Consider the following 21,358-nt stretch of genomic DNA (forward strand, 5'->3'; position numbering starts at 1 on the left):
GAGTCTGTATGCAAAAGTTATGGCAAAACAGTTTTGCATGCATATGTGTTCATTATGCGAAATGTTTTCATAATATATGCTACGCGTTCCACTTGGTAACTCCATTTTTTGAGCTTGCTTTCTCATTAGACCATCCTACTTTTTATATATGCTTTTAGGTCATTTCCCAAACCTTTGTATCGATTATATGGGATCCCAAGCAAGTTTAGAGAATGTTTCATCATGTCAAAACATTTAACTTATTCCATTATGTCCTCATTACAAATATTAATCTCATAGTATTCTTCAAATCACAAATGAAGGGTTTATGAGCTTAAGTTTCCCTATAACACACTTTATCCATCTAGATTCATTCCCAAACTAATCAATATCCACATGAATGTTCCAAGTGAATAACAACATGCTAAAACACATTGTTAAGGTTTATAGGCTTTACTGTAACTATGGAATTACTAATTCAATTCCATAGTTCTCAAAATGCCTTTATGATTATCATTCATTAAGTCACCTAGACATCAAGTAACTCTTCACGTTTAGCCTCCAATTCATTACCAAAGTATCAATTCAATATCAATGAACATCATCTACTCATATTGGTCATCTAATTCCTTGAAATCCATCAATCAACAATGAAATCCATACTCACTACATTTAACTTTTAAACTCTCACATTCAATGTGTTAACAATTGGTAGATTCACTTTAGGGTCAAGTACTCCTTCATGTTGAGCGTCTTAATTATAATCAATATATCAATTTATGACTAGAATATCATTTACAAACTTAGATGATGTAATATGTGTAGAATTTCCTAAATCAACCATAGAATCCTTAATTCCAATCATCCAAATTTGGATTCTCTCATTCCTTGAGTTTCTGCATCTATAATGTATTTATTAAAAAAAACTACATTTATGATCATAGAATCATCTAGGTAACAATTTAACAATTTTATAATCATAATCGAGATTATATGGTCCATGCCTAGGTTTTTACCTAAACATCAAATCCATAGATTTAAATGATAATATCTACCTTAGAACTATGGAAGTCACACAATGAGGTTTAGAAAACAAAACCATAAGCATCAAAACTTATTGAAATAGAATTTGACTTTACACCCAAAACCCTAGTCCGAAAATAAAGTTTATGGGATGAGAATTATACCTCAAATGCTTCCAATTCTTTAAAGTAACTTTAATCTCTTACTTGAACTTCAAACTCTAGCACTATAGTTCCTTTTTGGAACTCAAATTCGTTATTCCCCCATCCCCCTCTTATCTTATGTTGAGATATTGCTCCTTAAGCTAGAATTTGCTATGGAAATGCTCGATTCTTCACTAGATCACCATCTATTGATTCAAAACACAGTTGGAGGGGAAAATAGACATGGGAAGATCTCCTAACTCCTCAAAATTGATGCTATGGAGAAATGGGATGAGGGGATGCATCTTATTTTCTAAAAAATTTATTTCTATCCTCAAGAATGCATGTTTTTCCAGAACAACCCCATTTAACATATTTTTTATACTTAACTTTGAAAGTTTCCATACCTTTCCTCCCTCATTCGTAAAATGATTTTTATAATCCAACTTCATTTAATTGGGTCAACACTTAGTTACCAACACTTTCACCATTTTGATAATTTTATTCATTTATCTCTAAATGTTATAATTTCAACATTTAATCTTTCCAACTACCATTCAAATTGTTATTATAATTTATTTTTATTATCCTTATTATTCTAACTTGTTTATTTACTTTTTATTATTTTTAATATATTTTAATGAATTTTTTTAATTTACTCATAAATTCTAGCCCTAAAAATTGGGTGTTACAAAATCTCGAACCATGTGCATTGCATTTTTGGTTTGATTATGAATTGGTTATTATAAATGCTTCTTATTCCCACATATCTTATATGTAAATGATTTTGAAATATTTTTGGGAGTTTGACTTTGGGATTGGATTGTTGTCATTATCCAATATCATTCGAAAGTCTAACTTTGGGGTCACTTACAAGGATCCCCAAACCTACATTACTATTTTGACATGTACCATGGTTAAAGGTTTAGTGAAGATTATTGAAGGATTAGCTTTTAGATATTTAAAACAACAATAACTCATAAAACCATAAGACGTACAAGGCATGTATAAGAGTGAGGTGCTAAGTTGGCCTAGGGCCTCATCAGGCTACACCATGCCACCTGTGACATACCTCGTGGTCCAAGTTCTAACACACCTCCTACCGATAATATATTCTGTCTCGATGCTCCACCATATTTTCTGCAATTTGATCCACACATTTATACCAGTTTACCGAGTGGAACCAACCATATTTTCAGTCTCATACACAAGATCGATGAAACTTATTTCAAGTATCTCAACCCAAACCCAACCCTAAGGCATCAACGATGAAAAGGCCATACGACTCATACCTAAAACCAAAAGGCAAACGAAAGAGAACCAAAGATCCTACCAGTCTAGTTACCCCTTAAACATGGACACGAGAGTAAGAGGCTGTATTGACAAGTGTTTACATCAGTACCTTGGAGGATCCATAACCAGTAACATGCAAAGCTTGATGTATTATTGAGACCGTGTTACGGAGACAATGGACAATAAAAATAGATCAAGATGAATATAGCACAAAACACCAACTCAACAGAAAATGGAGAAACTTCCATCATGTCACACCCCCAAACCAGGATGGCAGAAACGTTCGGGGGCGGGTGACTATCATGTATAGTATCATAACAGTTGAGTATAAATGATCAAAGCAACAGAACCAACATATATATAATTGAAATAGTTACATCATTTGTATGTGTTACATGTTTCAAAAGACAATTATAATATGTTGTCAAAAATTTTGTTTAGACGCCTTAGTGTCTCATCCTCAAAAGTCATTGATTACCTGCTTTACTGATTCCCTAAGAATACAAGTTGTTTGAAAAGAGTGTCAACAATTAAGTTGGTGAGTTCATAAGCACATTTGTGTAAGAAATATGTCATTTGTTCCTTGAAAATGTAGGTGTGTTCTTCCAGAAAATCATATATTTTCTGTTGTAAATGAATTGTAGTCTTAAAACCCCAAGACCAAAACGTGTAAATGTTGTTATACTCTCAAATAGTATGATGTAGTTTTAATTCACATAAAAACCATAAAATGAATGTTTCCAGAAATGTAAGTTTCTCTGTATTGGAAAATAATATACTGTAATTATATTTGTATAAAATTCAGTGAATGTATATGCCTGGATCCACCAGCTGTACTATAAAATATTGTATTGTAGTTCTATAATAATAAAACCATGTGCAGTTGTTTACGTATTCGTACACTAATCGTATTGTTCAATACCCCATTTGTGAGTTATTATAACCATGCTTGATGACCTAAGATGGTTTGAACATGACGTTCTTCAGACGTCGGTATCGGTACGACATTTGTCACCCCAGGCCTGTCGGCCTAACTGTAGCTAACAGTTTAGGTGTGGGATTGTCAATCTTGTATAGATCTATACACAAGTGTCACGCTCTCCTTCGACGAGACTCAGGTTATAATTTCAGGGCTTGGTTGGTACTTAGATAAGTACTTGAAGTATATCTCACAAAACTATATTGACAGTTACGTGTAGAATAAAGAAAAGCCATTTTGTATTGATAAAATCGTATGTATGACTCATAAACTATAATTCGGGCAGCCTTGCATGCTATTTATAGGAGGGGTCTGCTCTTCGGTGCGCAGGGCGTTCCTGCGAGGAGCGCAGCGCGTTCCGGAGTGCAGGGCATTCTCTCGTACGCAGCGTGGAGGAGCGGGGCGCGGGCTCCTGTTCTGAGATTCGATCGTGGCAGCCATGCGAATGAGCTATGTGGCCGACTACGGACCAAGTTTCTGCGAACGCGGGGCATTCCCTCGTACGCAGGGCGTTCCCCTTCGGACACACCTTGAAAATTGCACCTTTAACTTCAAAAAATTCATAACTTTTGCATAGGTGTTCCATTTTCAACGTTCTTTATATCCACGCGTAGGTGAGACCGTACTCTACGACTTTCGTTTAGACTCCGTTGGCTAATTTTGACTTTATTTTTAAAGTTATATTTTTAATAGGCCGTGACAGGAAAAGTCCGTTAAAAATTCATAACTTCTTCATATGACGTCCGTTTTTGTCTGTCTTTTTACCGTTGTACTACTATTGACGAGATCTTCGATTCTCATTTATGTTGTGTCGGCTAAAATCGCTTGATCTATAATTCGAATTTCGGGCTGCACATTGTTATGCCGAATCTTAGAAAATTCATAACTTCTTCATACAGAGTCAGATTTGGATGTTCTTTTTATGCACACTCTCGGTTTAACGTATGATACAACTTCCGTTTAGATTGCTAAGGCTAAAAATCATTTTATTGTAAACTAACTTTTTACGTCACACAGCGTCGTGCCGGTTCTGTCGCGAAACTTCGATAGGCCATAATTTCTTCGTTATAACTCAAATTTCGGCATTCTTTATATCTTCGGAATCCTTGTCACGACCACTACCATTTTATTCCTAGATATCGAGTTTATCTAACATTTTATTTTAATTTATTGTATCTTTATTACTTTAAAACAAGTTACAATGGTTGACCTAGACTATTACATTAAGTTACATTGTGAATTTACTGGTACATGGTTGAAGTTTAGACTTTGATTGATCTAGAATTTTTCCAGTTGTGACACATCACAAGATGTCTAACTTTAGCAGCATCTACAACAACAAGATGGTGACTCAAAAATAGCCAAGTTGACAAGAGCATGTTTAATGTGGCACTCGAGGAATATAGTTTGAAAAGTAACAGGTTGATCTTGAATCGTGTAGAGGCTTGGGGTGTTGTAAGAAATTCCTCAAAATGGTCGACATGCCTCTTTCGAGGATGAGTTTGAAATGAAGCAAGAGATCTGACCCGAACAATTATACGAATACAACATTGTTGGATGCAAGTTGCTACTTCGACCTCGACGACGATGATAAAAAGATGGAAGCACCTCATCGCCCGGCCAAGACGGATAAAGTTATTAAAAAAAAATCGTTTTATCATCAAAAAGGTTGTTTGTACCGTACAAAAGGTTTGAAGGCTAGATTAGAATATAAAAGAAAATCACTTCAACTTACAATGAATATTTGAAATTCGAAAAAGAAATGTTTAGTAAGGTCACAAGAACGTGAGAAAGAACGGGAATTAAAATAATAACAACGAACACTGATCATCTAATATAAGTGACACGACATTTGTTGCGGTCTTGCAAGTTGGAGAGTATATGAGATTTATCCATCGTAGCATTCCATCTATTGACAGAACAAAGTAACTTTCCAAGTGGACTGGGAAGGAATCATGTGTGCGGTTCTAGCTATGCACAGGAAATAGCACAAGGATAACCTGATAATGAGATTACTTTTTAGTTTAATTTATGTAATTTTTCTTAGTGTATTTTACGTTATTTTATGTAAGCCTCTAATTTTTTTTATTTAATAAGAAACATTCAATATTAACTTTTTATGTAACATTTAAAACATTTAGTTTTATAATAAACCTTAAGTATTATTAAGGTTAGATTTATATTTATTTGTTATTTTACTTTAAATATTTTAAAAATAATAAATATTATTTATTAAACATAATGAAATTGGTGAGCAGATAAAGAGTTTATAATCTGACAAGACACGTGGCAGAACCCCACAATAGGCAGGTCGCAGGACAAAAAGGCCTGCTACAGTTTTCACATGAAGGTTTTCGGTCACGGGGTTTACTTATATAACCCCACCCCAATTTAATTCCTGTCGTCTCATTTTACAACCAACAAATCTACTTCTTTCTCTATTAAATGTATATTACTATTTATGTTTTCATTTTTCATTAAAAAAAAACTTGCTTTTCATGCAATAAATTTTGATTACCAATTTATTTAATTAATTTTATCATTTTATTGATAATTTATTTATATTTAGTTTCAAAAAATACATGTGTATAAATCAATAATTTTGTTAATAAACTAAGGTGTTGCTAAATACACTTCATGAACAATTTTTTCTAAAAATCATCCTATCATTAACTATTTATAACTAGTTTTTTCAAGAAAAAAAAAACATACTATACTTGTACTTATACTATACTAATATATACTCATTGCCAAATACTGTACTTATACACCGTAAAATAAAATGTGTTTTTAGACAACCCTTAAACTAATATATACTCATTGCCAAATACTGTACTTATACTATACTCATTGCCACATACTACACTTGTACTCCGGTTTCCATAAGAAAATTAACATTTCAAAGTTCCTATGCCAAATTAATTATATATCATATATAATGAACGTAAATGATTAAATCTTCTAGTCATTTACAGCTAAGGATCATGCATCCAATCAAAAGGTGAAATATAACTACTAAATAGTAATAATTTTGTTTGGGTTGGGTTGCTGGTTTTATTTTTGAATCAATTCCCATATTCCATTTCTAACTTATACTGATTAGTTTTTCTCATCACAACATCAATAATAATATTAATAGATAAAATGATAATCATTATAAGTAATAAAAAAAACTATAACTATTAATTAAACTTTTATATAATAATAATATCAAATTTTATAAAAACAATACCAATCTACAATTTTTATGATTAAAATAGAAGTGGTTAGCGACGCAGTTTGTTGCTTGTTTCACTTCCATCGATATGTATTAAACTATATTATGCTTACCATCATATATAATACTCGTGATTAGTGGTCTAATTTGTAATTTAGGATAAGATTTACTTAACAAAATAGAAAATATTCTACCCTTTAAGATTAAAATACAAAAATGGTTTACATTTTTATATCATACCCTTTCTGATAAAACTAAAACATCTGGAAAAATACTTATAATTTAATTGATTTTGGTTAGAATAATTAGTTAATATTATTTAACATTAATTTATTAAAACTAAATCCAGCTAAGTTGACAGCTTCCACAGCCAGCTTTCAAAATTTTATATATTATTTATATATGAACTTTTTAAAAATGTTTGAAAGCAAAGATCCCTACCCTTCATTTTCATAATCAAACGACAGATCAAAATTTATAAATAAAACAAAAAAAGAGAAAGAAAAAAAAAAGATAAAGTTCCCACTTTTTTACTTAATCCAAGATATTATAATAATAGAAATTAGAAATTGCTTATCTATGGACTATGGCTGCTCTTCCTGTACACTAAACTTTAGTCGCTTGGCTTCTCTGTCGTCGTCGCCGGAGGGTGTCGTCGGAACAAACAAAAGATTATCAGAACGGGTGTCGCAGCTGACGCAAGTCGCCGCCGCATCCAGGACACCGTCTGGACTCGGCGGTGGCTGATCAGGTCTCCATTGCTTTCTGACTTTATGAACAGCCGACGGGCACGTGTCCACCAAGTACTCCTCCATTAGTTGATGACAGCTTCTCACCATTTCCTGTAGAATTCAATAATTAAATCAAGAAATCAACAATCTGATTCCAAATTTCACGCTTTTTATCTAAAAAAACAAAATCACAAAGAAAATCACGAATCAGTACTTTGTTTACTTTCTCGTAGTAACTCTCCGGTACATCCACTCCTTCACCAGCGGCAGAAATCACCGCCGCTGCTGCAATCACAGACGGCCGGAATCCTAAAAAGTCGATCACTGGCATTCATAAACAAAACCCAAAATTATTAATAAAAACACATGTTAAGTGATTAAAAATCAACTAATAGGGTCAGGTCGTGTTTTACCACGAATGGTCTTGATGATGAGATCCGAACATTTCGAGTGAAAATGGAGTTCGTTGGTTCGAGAAGAAGGTAGAAGTTTGAAGATGAAATAATAGATAAAATCAAAAGGGGTCACCGATCGGAGCCTCCAATTGAGTTTCGCCATTACCAAAAGCTCCATTCTCTGAACCGATTTGGGTTCGAATATAAAAGGGGACTCCAAAACTTGAAGATCTAAAAGCAAAGGTACATCAGGCTCCTCCATTTTCGCAGCTAACGATAAACACGCCACCGATAACAACTGAAACGCCCATCCATTATTCCCCTGTTTTCACAAATGCCAACGTCATTGTCGTAGAGAAATTACATAATAATTGAATGTGTAGAAGTTTAAATACCAGGAGAGAGGCGGAGGAGGAAGAGAGAAACCGGTCTAAGTAATTGACGGAAAGAATGGCGGTTATTGGTTGAAAACGATGATGTAAGTGAGCCTGCATTCAATTGAAAAAGATTTTAGCAGATGGCGATTTATGCATGTAAATATAAGCAAAACATACGTTAAGAATCCAGTTGATGGAATCTTGACGGTGGGTGAGGTTGACGGAGCGGCGTTGGCATCGGAGGAGGTAGTCAGGAAGCGGGGAGTGATGGGGTTCTGCGGCGATGAGTGAGTCGATGATGGAATCTTGGATCGATGGTGACTGGTGGTTGACGGCGGCGGAGAAAAAAAGACTAGAAGCTGAGTTGTCGGACATGGTGAAGAACAAAGAAAGAAACGACAGCTAAAGTGTCGATAAAAAGGGAGACTGTGGTGGTGGTAGTGCCGGTTAAGACAAAGACAGCATTGGTGGTGGCGAATGTTGGTGGAAGAGTGGTGGTGGTGGTGGTAGTGGTAGTGGTGGAGGAGGAACACATGGCTTATGGTTTGGAAGACGACATGTTTCTAACAAAAAAAAATTTTTGTGTGTGTGTGTGTGTTTAAGACGGAGTGGAAAAAGATGATTTAATGGTGGAAGATGGATCAACGGCGAGTGTGTTTGAGGTATGGTATTACGGGTGTGGTGCGATGTATATGAACAGATCTCGGTTCAACTTTCCATTAGGCAGGCTCACTTGGGAATTCGTGTATTGACTAGTCAACTACACCAACACGTATTTTAGGAACGTTCACATTATTGGAGATATCATTGGCAACAACTCTTTCTATTTATTGCATTTTCATCGAATAATTAATAGTAATAAAAATGATAAGCAATTAATATATGGATTTAAACAAAACTAATCATTATAAGTAAGAACTAAATAAAAAAAATGGTTTTAATGATTTGTGGTTTAAAAATGTTTGAACTTTGTAATAGAAGTATAATTTTTGATTTCTTAGTGATTTTGATTTTTCATGGTATTAGATGGTTCGTTCCTTCCGAATGAAATCGTGTCTAGGAGCAAGGGGACTGGAAAATCTTTGATGTTTTTTTAAAGTGGATTTTGAGAAGACGTGTGACTCTCTGTCGTGGGATTATCTCTTAGAAATTATGTGGATTATGGGATTTGGATCTAGGTGGTGTGGGTGGATTAAAGAGCTTCTGGTTTCTGCTAGGGTTTCGGTCTTAGTGAATGGATCGCATACTGATGAATTTCAGATTCATTGTGGATTAAGACATGGAGATCATTTGTCTCATTTTCATTTTATTTTAGCTATGGGGGGTTACATGTTGCTCTTTGTAAGGCTCCTTCTAATAATGCTTTTAGAGGAATTTCTATTTCAGGGATAGAGATTTCTCATCTTTTCTATACGGATGATGTCATGCTAGTTTCAACCTGGGATCTTGAGAATGTGGACCGGATCATTCGCATTCTTCGATGTTTCCTTATGGCTTCAGGGTTGAAAATCAATTTGTTTAAAAGCAAATTGATTGGTGTTGGTGCTCTCTTTACCCAGGTTTCTACTGTTATTGATAGGATTGGGTGTGATGCGGCTCAACTTCCGTTTACTCATCTTGTTGTTCTAGTGGGTCAAAATATGATTTGTGTATCTGCTTGGAATTCTGTGTTTTAGAGGTTCCAGACTAGACTCTTAGGTTGGAAGGCTAAATGTCTTTCGTTTGGAGGTCGGCTTACTTTGGTGATATATGTCTTGGGGTCGTTAGGTAGCTACTTGATGTCGATATTCTTTGCTCCTATTTCGGTTCTGACTTCGTTAGAGGCTCTAAGGGCGATATTTTTTTGGGTGCAGATCTGGATGGGAGATGGACGCATTGGGTTAGATGGGATAGAGTTTTAGCCGCCAGGGACGAGGGTGGCTTGGGAGTAGGGAGACTTTACTCCTTTAATAGGGTTATGATGTTACGTTGGTGGTGGAGATTTTATCATTTTTCTGATTTGTTGTGGGTTCGTGTTATAAAATCTTTGTATGGTCCTGATGGTGGTTGCAGTTCCTTGATCTCGAGAAGAGCTGGTACAGATCCTTGGAATGGAGTTATTTGTATGTTTGTGCAGCTTAGAGGCAGAGGTATAGACTTTCAGGCTTTATGCCCTATCAAGATTGGGGATGGCCGATACATGTCTTTTTGGAAAGACATTTGGATGGGTGAAGACCGACTTGCGTCTATTATTCATAGAATTCATGCTTTAGATACTTTTAGACATCTTAGTATAAGTGACCGGATGTCTAAGGGTTGGGAGATGATTACTCTGAAACGTAATCCCAAAGAGGGAGTTGAGTAGGAGCAGTGAGACAGTTTACTTTCGATTGTTCAGAATGTCTAGTTGCATTCGGTACCTGATAGATTGGGCTAGATTATTGATACTAGTGACACGTTTGCTGTTTCTTCAGCTCGTGGATATATAGATGGAAATATACTTTTTACAGGAATGGAAATGACTCGATGGAATAATTGGCTCCCTATTAAAAATAACATTCTTATATGGAGGACTCAGTTACTTAGTATTCCCACGAGATAGAGAATTTCTCATAGGGAAATGATGGTAGATGATGTGTATATAAATGCACTGGTTTAGTCCTACTTTTAAGATATAATTTAGACACACAAAGGCAGTGGACCTTTCAATTGGTGGTATAGTTTAGTAAGCAGGGTATCGAACATGGGGAACGGTAATTAAACTAATGACTAGAATTATCTAAAACAAGTAATAAAAGTGAAAGGTTTTCTCTAGCTTTGCAAGACTAGAAACTTAAACAATTAACTAACACACAAATTAAGTAACTAACAGCTAAAACAAGTAAAAACCAACTAAAATCAATAATAAGAAGACTTATGTTTAGGTTCAATTCATTTACTCTTATGGTTGATTTTATGGCAAGTGCAATGGAGTAATTGTTATTGGCTACCGATTAAGGTGATTGGGTTCACATTCGCTATTACCAATCCTTAGAAAACAGATCAATTTAAGCAGTGATCAAGTGGTTAAACTAATAAATTTCCTAGTTTATTTATTCGGGTTAAATAAGACTTGTAGTTAGCTAATCAAATTACTAATTCAATTAACCTCTTGTTGATGGTTTGTCACACAAGCTCACACATTAACTTACCCATTTTCTAGTTAACCCTAGTTTCACGTTCGTTATTCCTAGGCACATAACAATGTTTTCACATAAATCATATGAGATAAGCAATTAAGATATGTTCCTGCAGCTTAATTACTTGTTAATTAACAGAAAATAGTTATGGTTAATGCATAAGGTTCTTTAACAAGCTTAATAAAACAAAACTCACAAATATTCAATTAATCCAACCACAAATTAAACCATAGTCATAAATTCATCTACCCTAAACAAAAGATATAAGGTCTAGCTCATGATTACAATAGAAAGTAACTAAAAAACAAGATCTAGTAGTTCACACATGGTTCAAACAAGAGATAAAGTAAAGAGTAAACTTAGATTGCCGTTAATCTCCTTGAAACCGAAGGTTCGGGTCTTCTCCACGAATTCCAGAGCTCCAGTTGCACCTTTAGTTGCCAATTAATCCCCAAGGGTTCCAGAGAGGGGTTTGGTTTCGGCAATTGGCTTCTATTTATAGACTTCAGAAAACATGGACTACTCGCCGAGTAGATAACCGACTCGCCGAGTCCCCTATTAAAAATATGTGTACGGCAAGGACTTGTATTTGTTTCGCGAAACATTCGTGTGGACTCGTCGAGTAGACGATCCAACTCGTCGAGTCCTTCAGGATTTTGACTTTTTCCTTTTTTCTTCAATTCCCGAGTTCCCGATTGCATTTCCCGCTTCCTTTTGCTTCCGAGCACATCTTTTAGACTGAAAATACAATTATACATAATTAAGTACCTTTTGTCCATAAATTGCAATAAATTAGCCAAAGAGTAATAAAATTCTAATCGAAATATATAGCTAAATATGCACATATCAAAATACCCCACACTTGACTTTTGCTTGCCCCCAAGCAAAATTGAAATTTAAACAAAGAAGAAGATTGAAAAAGACAAATCCTAACAAAAAATAAAATGAAAAATAAAGGTAAAAAGAAAGCAAACTCTAAAATCGGGTTGCCTCCCAGAAGCGCTTCTTTTTGGGGAGTCATTAGCTGGACTCCTTCCCGCGCTACATTTCAGTGGTTTCTTCCAAATCTAGCCCTTCTTCAAGTCCTTCGTCTTTTGGCATTCCTTCTTCATATTTCTTCACCTGATGCCCATTAACCTTGAAAGGGGTTCCATCTTTCGATATAAGCTCGATAGCTCCATGTGGGAAAACTTGTTTAACCACAAAAGGCCCATCCCACCTTGTTTTTAGCTTGCCTGGAAAAAGCTTTAACCTTGAATTGAAGAGTAGCACCTTTTGTCCTTCATGAAAATCCTTATTACCCTTTAGCCTCATGCCATGCCATTTCTTAGTCTTCTCTTTGTATATTAATGAATTTGTATATGCTTCATTTCTAAGTTCTTCAAGAGCATTCATTTGCATTAACTGGTTGGCACGAAGTTCAGCTAACTCAAAATTACACATCTTTAAAGCCCAAAATGCTTTATGCTCTATTTCAACCGACAAGTGACAATTTTTTCCATAAACTAACCTATATGGTGTAGTACCAATAGGTGTTTTAAAAGCTGTTCGAAAAGCCCAAAGTGCATCATCAAGCTTATCCGACCACTTCTTTCTATTTCCTCCAAAATTCGTTTCAATGCCTGATTTTGTCACTTCAGTTTGTCCACTTGTTTGTGGATGATAGGATGTCGAAAACCTATGGTGTACACCATATATTTTAAGCACCTTAGAAAATTGATCATTTGCAAAGTGAGTGCCCCGGTCACTAATAAGAGCTTTAGGAACTCCAAACTTTGAAAATAACTTTTTAAGAAAACGCACCACGACTCGAGCATCATTAGTAGGTAACGCTTGTGCTTCCGCCCATTTATATACGTAGTCGACTGCCACTAGGATATATTTATTCCCTTTTGACATTGGGAAAGGTCCCATAAAGTCTATCCCCCAAATATCAAATATCTCACAAACTTGAATATTATTTTGGAGCATCTCGTTTCGGGATGTTATGTTCCCCGTCTGTTGGCACGAATTGCATTCTTTTACATATTGAGTAGCATCTTTAAAAATTGTAGGCCAATAAAAACCAATATAAAAAATCTTTTTAGCCGTATATTGTGCTCCATAATGTCCTCCAGTGGGCCCGCTATGGCAATGTTCCAAGATTTTCCGACTCTCTTTCCCGAACACACATCTTCGTATCATCCCGTCCGCGCAGCTTCGGAAAAGGTACGGCTCGTCCCAAAAGTAATACTTGATTTCTGAAAAGAATTTCTTATTTTGTTGTCGGGTTAAGTCTTTTGGAATGTATTCAGTTGCTAATTAATTAGTTATATCCGCAAACCATGGTACCTCTCCTACTATCACCAAAAGATATTCTTCGGGAAAATCATCTCCAATCTCGTTTTCCTCTAATTCTTCCAAATGCGGGTTTTCTAATCTTGATAAATGATCGGCAGCCACGTTCTCCATTCCCTTTTTATCTCTTATTTCAATATCAAATTCTTGTAGAAGTAAGACCCAACGTATCAATCTTGGTTTCGCATCTTGTTTAGCAAATAAATACTTTAGGGCAGAATGGCCGGTGAAAACAATTGTCTTGGACAAGACTAAATATGATCAGAATTTATCAAAAGCATATACCACCGCTAGCAACTCTTTCTCGGTAGTAGTATAGTTTTCTTGAGTCGGGTTCAAAGTTTTACTTGCATAATATATAGGCTGAAAATGTTTGTCAATTCTTTGTCCCAAAACGGCTCATATCGCGTAGTCACTAGCATCACACATTAGCTTGAAAGGAAGATTCCAATTTGGGGCTATCATTATAGGAGTAGTGGTCAACCTTTCTTTTAATAACTGAAATGCTTCATGACATTCTTTAGAGAAATCGAATGGGGCTTCCTTCAAAAGAAGTTGAGTCAAAGGCCTAGTGATCTTTGAGAAGTCTTTAATGAAGCGACGGTAAAATCCCGCATGGCCAAGAAAGCTCCTTACCCCTTTTACATTTGTTGGAGGTGGTAACTTAGCTATTGTATCAACTTTTGCTTTATCTACCTCGATCCCCAACCTTGAAACCTTGTGTCCTAAGACAATCCCTTCCTTTACCATGAAGTGGCACTTTTCCCAATTTAGTACTAGGTTTGTCTTCTCGCATCGTGCTAACATTAGATCTAAGTTGGATAAGCAATCTTCAAAAGAGGATCCGAAAACTGAGAAGTCATCCATGAAAACCTCCATAAATTTCTCGATCATGTCACGGAAGATAGCCATCATGCACCTTTGGAATGTAGCAGGTGCATTGCATAACCCAAAAGGCATGCGTCTGTATGCAAAGGTCCCACTTGGGCATGTAAAAGTGGTATTCTCTTGGTCTTGTGGGTCAATTGGAATTTGAAAATACCCAGAGAAACCATAGAGAAAACAATAGTATAGATGACCGGAAAGCCTTTCTAGCATTTGATCAATAAATGGTAACGGGAAGTGATCCTTGCATGTAGCATCATTAAGCTTTTTGTAGTCGATGCAAACGCGCCACCCGGTTACTGTTCTTGTTGGAATTAACTCGTTATCGTCATTGGTAACCACCGTCATTCCTCCTTTCTTTGGTACCACTTGCACAGGACTTACCCATGGGCTATCAGAGAGTGAGTAAATGATCCCAACATCTAATAGTTTAACCACCTCCTTTTCACCACTTCTTGCATATTTGGGTTAAGTCTTCTTTGGCGTTGAACTACAGGTTTAGCTCCATCTTCTAAGTTAATCTTATGAGAACAATAGGATGGACTTATCCCTTTGATATCGGTTATCTTCCATGCTATGGCCCCTTGTCTTTTCTTTAGTACTCCCATAAGGCTTTCTTTTTCATGTTTAGCTAGATCAGAAGCTATAATTACTGGTTTTTGTTGGCCATCTTCAAGAAATGCATATTCCAGATGATTAGGTAGAATTTTTAGTTCAGATTTCATGTTCTGTATGCTGAACACGTAGAGTCCAGTGAAGGGACTCGTCGAGTCCCAGGCAAAATTCACGACTGATCGGGTTTTTTCGAATGGACTCGTCGAGTCGGGCTTTCAGCACTTCTGATTAATTCATTATATTTAGCGTCCTCAAGCATTCTCTCTATCTCCATCAGGTCCCTTTCAGCATCAAATTCATCTTCAAAGGTAACAGTGGACTTGTTTGGCTTGTCTTCTTTCAATTCTTCCATTAATTCTTCCAACATATCAACCGAGAATGTCGTGTCATCACTATACCTTGCATGCTTCATTGCTTGATCAACTCCAAATGTAACTGAATCGTCTCCTACCCGGAGGGTAAGTTTAGAATCTCGCATGTCTACTATAGCACTCGTGGTGTTGAGGAAGGGTCTTCCAAGTATGATAGGGACTTGAGGGTCCGCTTCCATGTCTAGTACTATGAAGTGTGCGATGAACACAAACTTATCAACTTTCACCAATAGGTATTCGCATATTCCCCTTGGAAATGTGATCTTTTTATTTGCTAAGTGAATTGCCATTCGAATTGGCCTTGGCTCCGGAAGATTGAATTTCTTGAAGAATGAATCTGGCATGAGGTTAACACTTGCCCCCGAATCAGCCAATGCATGTTGCTAAATTTCCGAATTGACAAGGTAATGTCAAACTTCTCGTATCACCCTTTTTCTTAGGTAATTTGTTCAACATGGCAGCTGAACAATTTTCATTTAGGACCACTTTCTTCACCTCTTCCATCTTCTTTCTATTTGTGAGAAGCTCCTTTAGGAATTTGGCATATTTAGGCATTTATGCAACCGCCTCGAGGAAGGGCATATTAATTTGAAGGGCCTTTATGTGTTCCAGGAACTTTTGGTAATCAACATCATGATTTTCTTGTCTGGCTCGAGCTGGAAATGGCAATGGAGGCTGATACGGTTTAATATGAGGCTTGTTTTTCTGTTCAGGTGGGGGACTCGTCGAGTCCATATCTGAGACTCGGCGAGTCGGATCGGGAATTTTCGATTTTTCAATTTCTGCTTCTTCCTCTTGCACCAACTTAGGATCTTCTTTCTGAATAGGGGCCAGAGGAGTTATAATTTTCCCACTCCTATTTGTCACGATGTTTATATGTGCGCCTTTTGGATTGCTTTCGGTATTACTAGGAAGTCCACCCGGCCGTCTCTCATTTATTTGTAATGCAAGTTGGCCCAGTTGTTTTTCAATATTGAGAATGGAAGCTTGCTGATTCCTAAGTAATGTTGCTTGGTCTTTCATCATGATTTGGTGCTCCTTCATTAAGTTTTGTTGCTCCTTAATTGCAGCATCAGTATCGTTGTGCCTTTTCCCGGATGCAGCTGCGAATCTCATAAGCATATCTTCAAAGTCTGATTTCTTTTCTTGCACCGGTTCCTCTTTTTGATAAAAACCTCTTCCTTTTTGCTTATACTTTTCCTCATTTTCCTTCTTGTACTCATCATAAGGTAGCCATTCTTTCTTGGGTTTGCGCCAATCATCATCATATCTATCACCGCTTGAGTAACACACTTGTACTTTCCGGTTCCCGTTCTCGTCAAGGTCACAGTCTTTAGTAAGGTGGGGCCTTCTACAGTTTTCACATCCCACTCTAATGGCATGGATGGATTGGTACATCTTAGTCATTCTTCTATCCATGCTCTCCAATTTTGCAATCATTGCCGCCATGTCATCCGAAATAGCATTCACCATCCCTCTAGTTGAGTCATTTCTTGGGTTATGATATTCTCTAGAGTGTTTAGAGAATTCTTCAATTAGCTCTTTTATCACTAGGGGTGGCTTCTTTGTGAGTGGTCCTTGCGAATCAAGGAGCTGCCTAGTTGTTACATTCACTCCATCATAGAAAATGGAGACTTCTTATTAACTGTTTAGATCATGGTGTGGGCAGTTCCTTAGTAGGCCTTTGTATCTCTCCCATGCCTCATAAAGTGACTCTCCAGCTTGTTGCTCAAAATTGGCTATGGCCTTCTTCAATTTTGCTATTTTTGAGGGAGGGAAAAATTGATCGATAAATTCCTCACGCATTTTAGTCCAAGTAGTAATGGATCCTGGAGGGAGTGATTTCAACCAATCTTTCGCGGCTCCCTTAAATGTGACCGGTAACATACGAAGCAAAACAGTATCACGAGTCACATTATGTCACACCCCCAAAACCTATGAACGGCGGAAACGTTCTGGGGTGGAGGACGTCATGTACAATATCAAAACAATGCAAGTAGTAAACAAGCAACAACATCATCCATTGCATTAATAATATATTTTCATACAAGTGTGTTCTGTCAAGTTTTAAAGACACCAAAACAATATACATCAAAATATAAGATGAGTTTGGAACGAGCTCCATCTTCTCAAAACCTGGCTCCGGTACCTGTCTACTGGTGACCTGAGAATACAAGTTATTTTGAAAGAGTTTATCAGCTTTAAAGCTGGTGAGATCATAAGTAAATTAGTGTCTCTGTTTGTATGAAAGCATTTGTAAGATGTTTTGTAAAGTGTACTGTATATGTTTGTAAAAAGTTTGTATTTGTTTGAACTCTCCTAGAAAACCCTGTATTTCCTACTAAAAGTAGCCTTCTACCAAGGCATCTAGTGTCTGTGTGTGTATCTCTTGTAGAAGTGTGTATTTTCCCAAATCCGACTATCATTAACCAAAAATATAGTTTTTTTTTAACATCATTGTTTATTGTGTGAATAACACAAAGTAAAATGTAAGGGAAAATGTTATAGTACTGTAGTGCTGTATTAAGTAACTACTGCTGTACTAACTACCTTAAGTCAAATGTAAAATTTTAAGGTAATGGATATAGGAACACCGTGCAGTCGTATAATCTCTCTAATGTAAGTTCTTGTAAGCTTTTCCATCTTGTCTGTCTCTTTGATAGGCAGGAAGTGCGCGGACTTGGTCAATCTGTCGACAATGACCCATATGGTATCAAGTCCACCCGTTGTCTTGGGCAACTTGGTTATGAAATCCATAGTGATCCGCTCCCACTTCCATTTTGGGATCTCAGGCTGTTGAAGAAGACCTGAGGGTTTCTGGTACTCGACCTTGAATTTTGCGCAAGTAAGGCATTTACTTACGAAGGTAGCAATCTCTGCTTTCATGTTAGGCCACCAGTATAACTTTTTAAGATCCAGATACATCTTATCTGAACCTGGGTGGACGGAATAACGAGTGTTGTGTGCCTCGTTCATGACCAAGTCTCTGAAACCACCAAGTTTCGAGGTCCAGATCCGATCCATGAGATAATAGGATCCGCCACCTTTGACTTCCAAGTTCTTATCCATCCCTCGAAGGGATTCACTGTTCACATTTTCAGGTTTCAAAGCGTCGAGCTGAGCTGCCTGTATTTGTGTGGATAAGTGTGAATGGATAGTCATAGTCAATGATTTGACTCTACGACCAGAATATTCTTTCCGACTTAGGGCGTCAGCTACTACATTGGCCTTGCCGGGATGATAACGAATTTCGCATTCGTAGTCACTGAGTAGTTCGACCCACCGTCGTTGTCTCATGTTGAGCTCCTTCTGGTCGAATATATGTTGCAGGCTTTTGTGGTCTGTAAAGATTGTGCTCTTCGTACCGTACAGGTAGTGTCTCCAGATCTTCAAAGCAAAAACAACTGCTCCAAGTTCAAGATCGTGGGTCGTGTAGTTGACCTCATGTGTCTTCAGCTGTCTCGAGGCATAGGCGATGACCTTACCTCGCTGCATCAAAACAACTGCTCCTGTTTGGAACGCTCTCTCCTGCTTTTCTTCCCAGTCAAAGGGTACGCCCTTCTGGGTAAGCGTTGTAAGAGGCTTTGTAATGCGGGAGAAGTTCTGAATGAACCTGCGATAGTAGCCAGCAAGGCCTAGAAATTGACGAATTTCTGTAGGCGTCTTCGGTGCTGACCAGCTCTCAATGGCTTTGATTTTGGATGGGTCCACGTGGATTCCCTCTTCGCTAACCACGTGCCCTAAGAATTCGACTCGCCGGATCCAAAATTCGCATTTTGAGAACTTCGCATAAAGCTTCTCCGCGCGTAGGGTTTCTAAGACTAATCGCAGATGTTGGGTATGCTCTTCCTTACTTCGAGAGTAGATAAGTATGTCATCGATGAAGATGATGACGAACTGATCCAAGTAAGGACGACACACCCTATTCATTAAATCCATGAATACAGCGGGTGCGTTTGTTAATCCGAATGGCATCACTACGAATTCGTAGTGCCCATAACGAGTTCGGAAGGCAGTCTTCGAAACATCCTCCTCTAGCACTCGTAGTTGGTGATATCCGGATCTTAAGTCGATTTTGGAAAAGAAATTCGCCCCTTGAAGTTGATCGAATAAATCGTCGATCCGAGGTAAAGGATAACGATTTTTGACGGTCAGTTTGTTGAGCTCCCTGTAGTCGATGCACATACGAAATGATCCGTCTTTCTTCTTGACGAACAAGACTGGAGCTCCCCAGGGTGAGAAGCTCGGTCTTATAAAGCCTTTGTTGAGCAGCTCGTTAAGTTGACAGGATAGTTCTTGCATCTCTGCAAGTGCTAGACGATAAGGCGATTTGGCTACGGGAGTAGCCCCTGGAACTAAGTCGATTCTGAACTCGACTTGTCGTTGCGGAGGTAATCCTGGTAGCTCTTCTGGAAAGATGTCAGGAAAGTCGCGTACTACTGGAATGTTCTGAAGAGGTTTCGTTTCTTGGTTCACATCGACCACATGAGCAAGGAATGCGCGACATTCCTTTCGCAAGAATTTATGAGCTTGAATGCTCGAGATAATACGAAGGTTTGTGTCGGGTTTCTCGCCATATACTACTAGGGTTTCGCCAGACGAAAGATTAAGGCGGACAGCCTTTTCGTAACACATGATGTCGGCACGATGAAGACTCAACCAATCCATGCCAATGATGACGTCGAAACTTTTAATTGAGACTGGCATGAGATCGATCGAGAATGAATGGCTATCTAACGTTAAGGTACACCCTATGTATATGCAGCTAGTGCTCTCTGTCTTTCCATTAGCCATTTCTACTGAGAACGGTTCTTTGAGTGCTCGTGATTTTTGCTTAAGTAAATGAGCAAATTTTTTGTTCACGAAGCTCCTCTCCGCTCCACTATCAAATAGTATACAAGCATAAGAGTTGTCGAGGAGAAACGTACCAGTGACCACTGTGGGGTTGGCAACCGCCTCCTCATGGCCTATAGCCAGAACTCTTCCTATTCCACCGGCAGTCCCTGCCTTGGGGCAGTTCCTTTTGTAGTGGACCATATCGCCACAATTGTAGCAAGCTTGGCCCACTCCATCGTCGGGGACTTGGGTGATTGGCCTTACCGGAGATTTGCAGAAACGGGCTGTGTGCCCCTTCCTGTTGCAGTTTACACACTGCATTTCCCGGCAGGCTCCCACATGGTGGTAGTTGCACTTGTTGCATAGCGGCAAACTTCCAGAATACTGCTTTAATGGAGCAGCAGCAGTGGCAGGTGTTGTCGCACTATGAACTGCCACGATCTGTTGTTTCTTGGCAGCCTTCTTCTTTTTCTTGTCATCCCAGAATTTCCACTTGGACTCTGTAGTTCTGGCGGTTTCTGAGATGGCCAGGGTGGTTGTTGCAGCCGGGGTACGGACCCCGTGGTCAACTAGCTGTTGTGCCAATCGCTTGGCACTATCAAATGTAGTGGGGCGTGATGACAATACATTTCCCTGGTATGGTGGCACCAGCCCCCATATATATCTCTCGATCTTCTTTCCCTCTGTATGAATCATGTTGGGACAGAGGGCCACCAGTTCACAGAACCTGGCGGTATATGCGACGATGTCGGAGCCCTTCATGGTTAGGCGCCAAAGTTCTTCCTCCAGATTTTGGATCTCGCCTCTCGGGCAGTACTCCTCAATCATGAGGTCTTTCATGGTATCCCAGCCCATAGCATTATCCACCACTAGAGATAGTGACTTAACATGGCTATTCCACCATGTTAGGGCTTTTGATTCGAAGGTACAAGCGGCAAACTTGACCTTACTTCCCTCCGGGCACGAGCAGATTTCAAAGACCGACTCTGTCTTCTCGAACCATTGCGAGAGGACGAGTA

At 38.0% G+C, this 21,358-nt stretch overlaps 2 protein-coding genes and 1 non-coding gene across 3 annotated transcripts; 1 reads left to right on the plus strand and 2 right to left on the minus strand.

Annotated features, from left to right (window-relative positions):
• Positions 1-7,054: 7,054 nt before the first annotated feature.
• LOC145117687 (cyclin-D4-1-like) lies at positions 7,055-8,813 on the minus strand. Its single transcript, XM_079053991.1, has 5 exons — positions 8,315-8,813; positions 8,156-8,248; positions 7,779-8,082; positions 7,580-7,689; positions 7,055-7,476 (listed from the first exon to the last, which is right to left on the minus strand). Exons 1-5 carry the CDS (start codon positions 8,510-8,512, stop codon positions 7,219-7,221), a joined length of 963 nt encoding a protein of 320 aa, XP_078910117.1. The 5' UTR covers positions 8,513-8,813; the 3' UTR covers positions 7,055-7,218.
• Positions 8,814-12,336: 3,523 nt separating this feature from the next.
• On the minus strand, positions 12,337-13,746 carry LOC145113156 (uncharacterized). Its single transcript, XM_079049277.1, has 2 exons — positions 13,619-13,746; positions 12,337-12,973 (listed from the first exon to the last, which is right to left on the minus strand). The coding sequence occupies exons 1-2, from the start codon at positions 13,744-13,746 to the stop codon at positions 12,337-12,339; spliced, it is 765 nt and encodes a 254-aa protein (XP_078905403.1).
• A 3,408-nt stretch (positions 13,747-17,154) lies between these two features.
• Positions 17,155-17,261, plus strand: LOC145118035 (small nucleolar RNA R71). The gene has a single exon (XR_013713019.1). It is a non-coding gene; the product is annotated as a small nucleolar RNA R71 (small nucleolar RNA).
• Positions 17,262-21,358: the final 4,097 nt, after the last annotated feature.

Source organism: Lactuca virosa, chromosome 5, assembly GCF_052849685.1.
Source record: "Lactuca virosa cultivar CGN04683 chromosome 5, Lactuca_virosa_CGN04683_v6, whole genome shotgun sequence".
Lineage (NCBI taxonomy): Eukaryota > Viridiplantae > Streptophyta > Magnoliopsida > Asterales > Asteraceae > Lactuca > Lactuca virosa.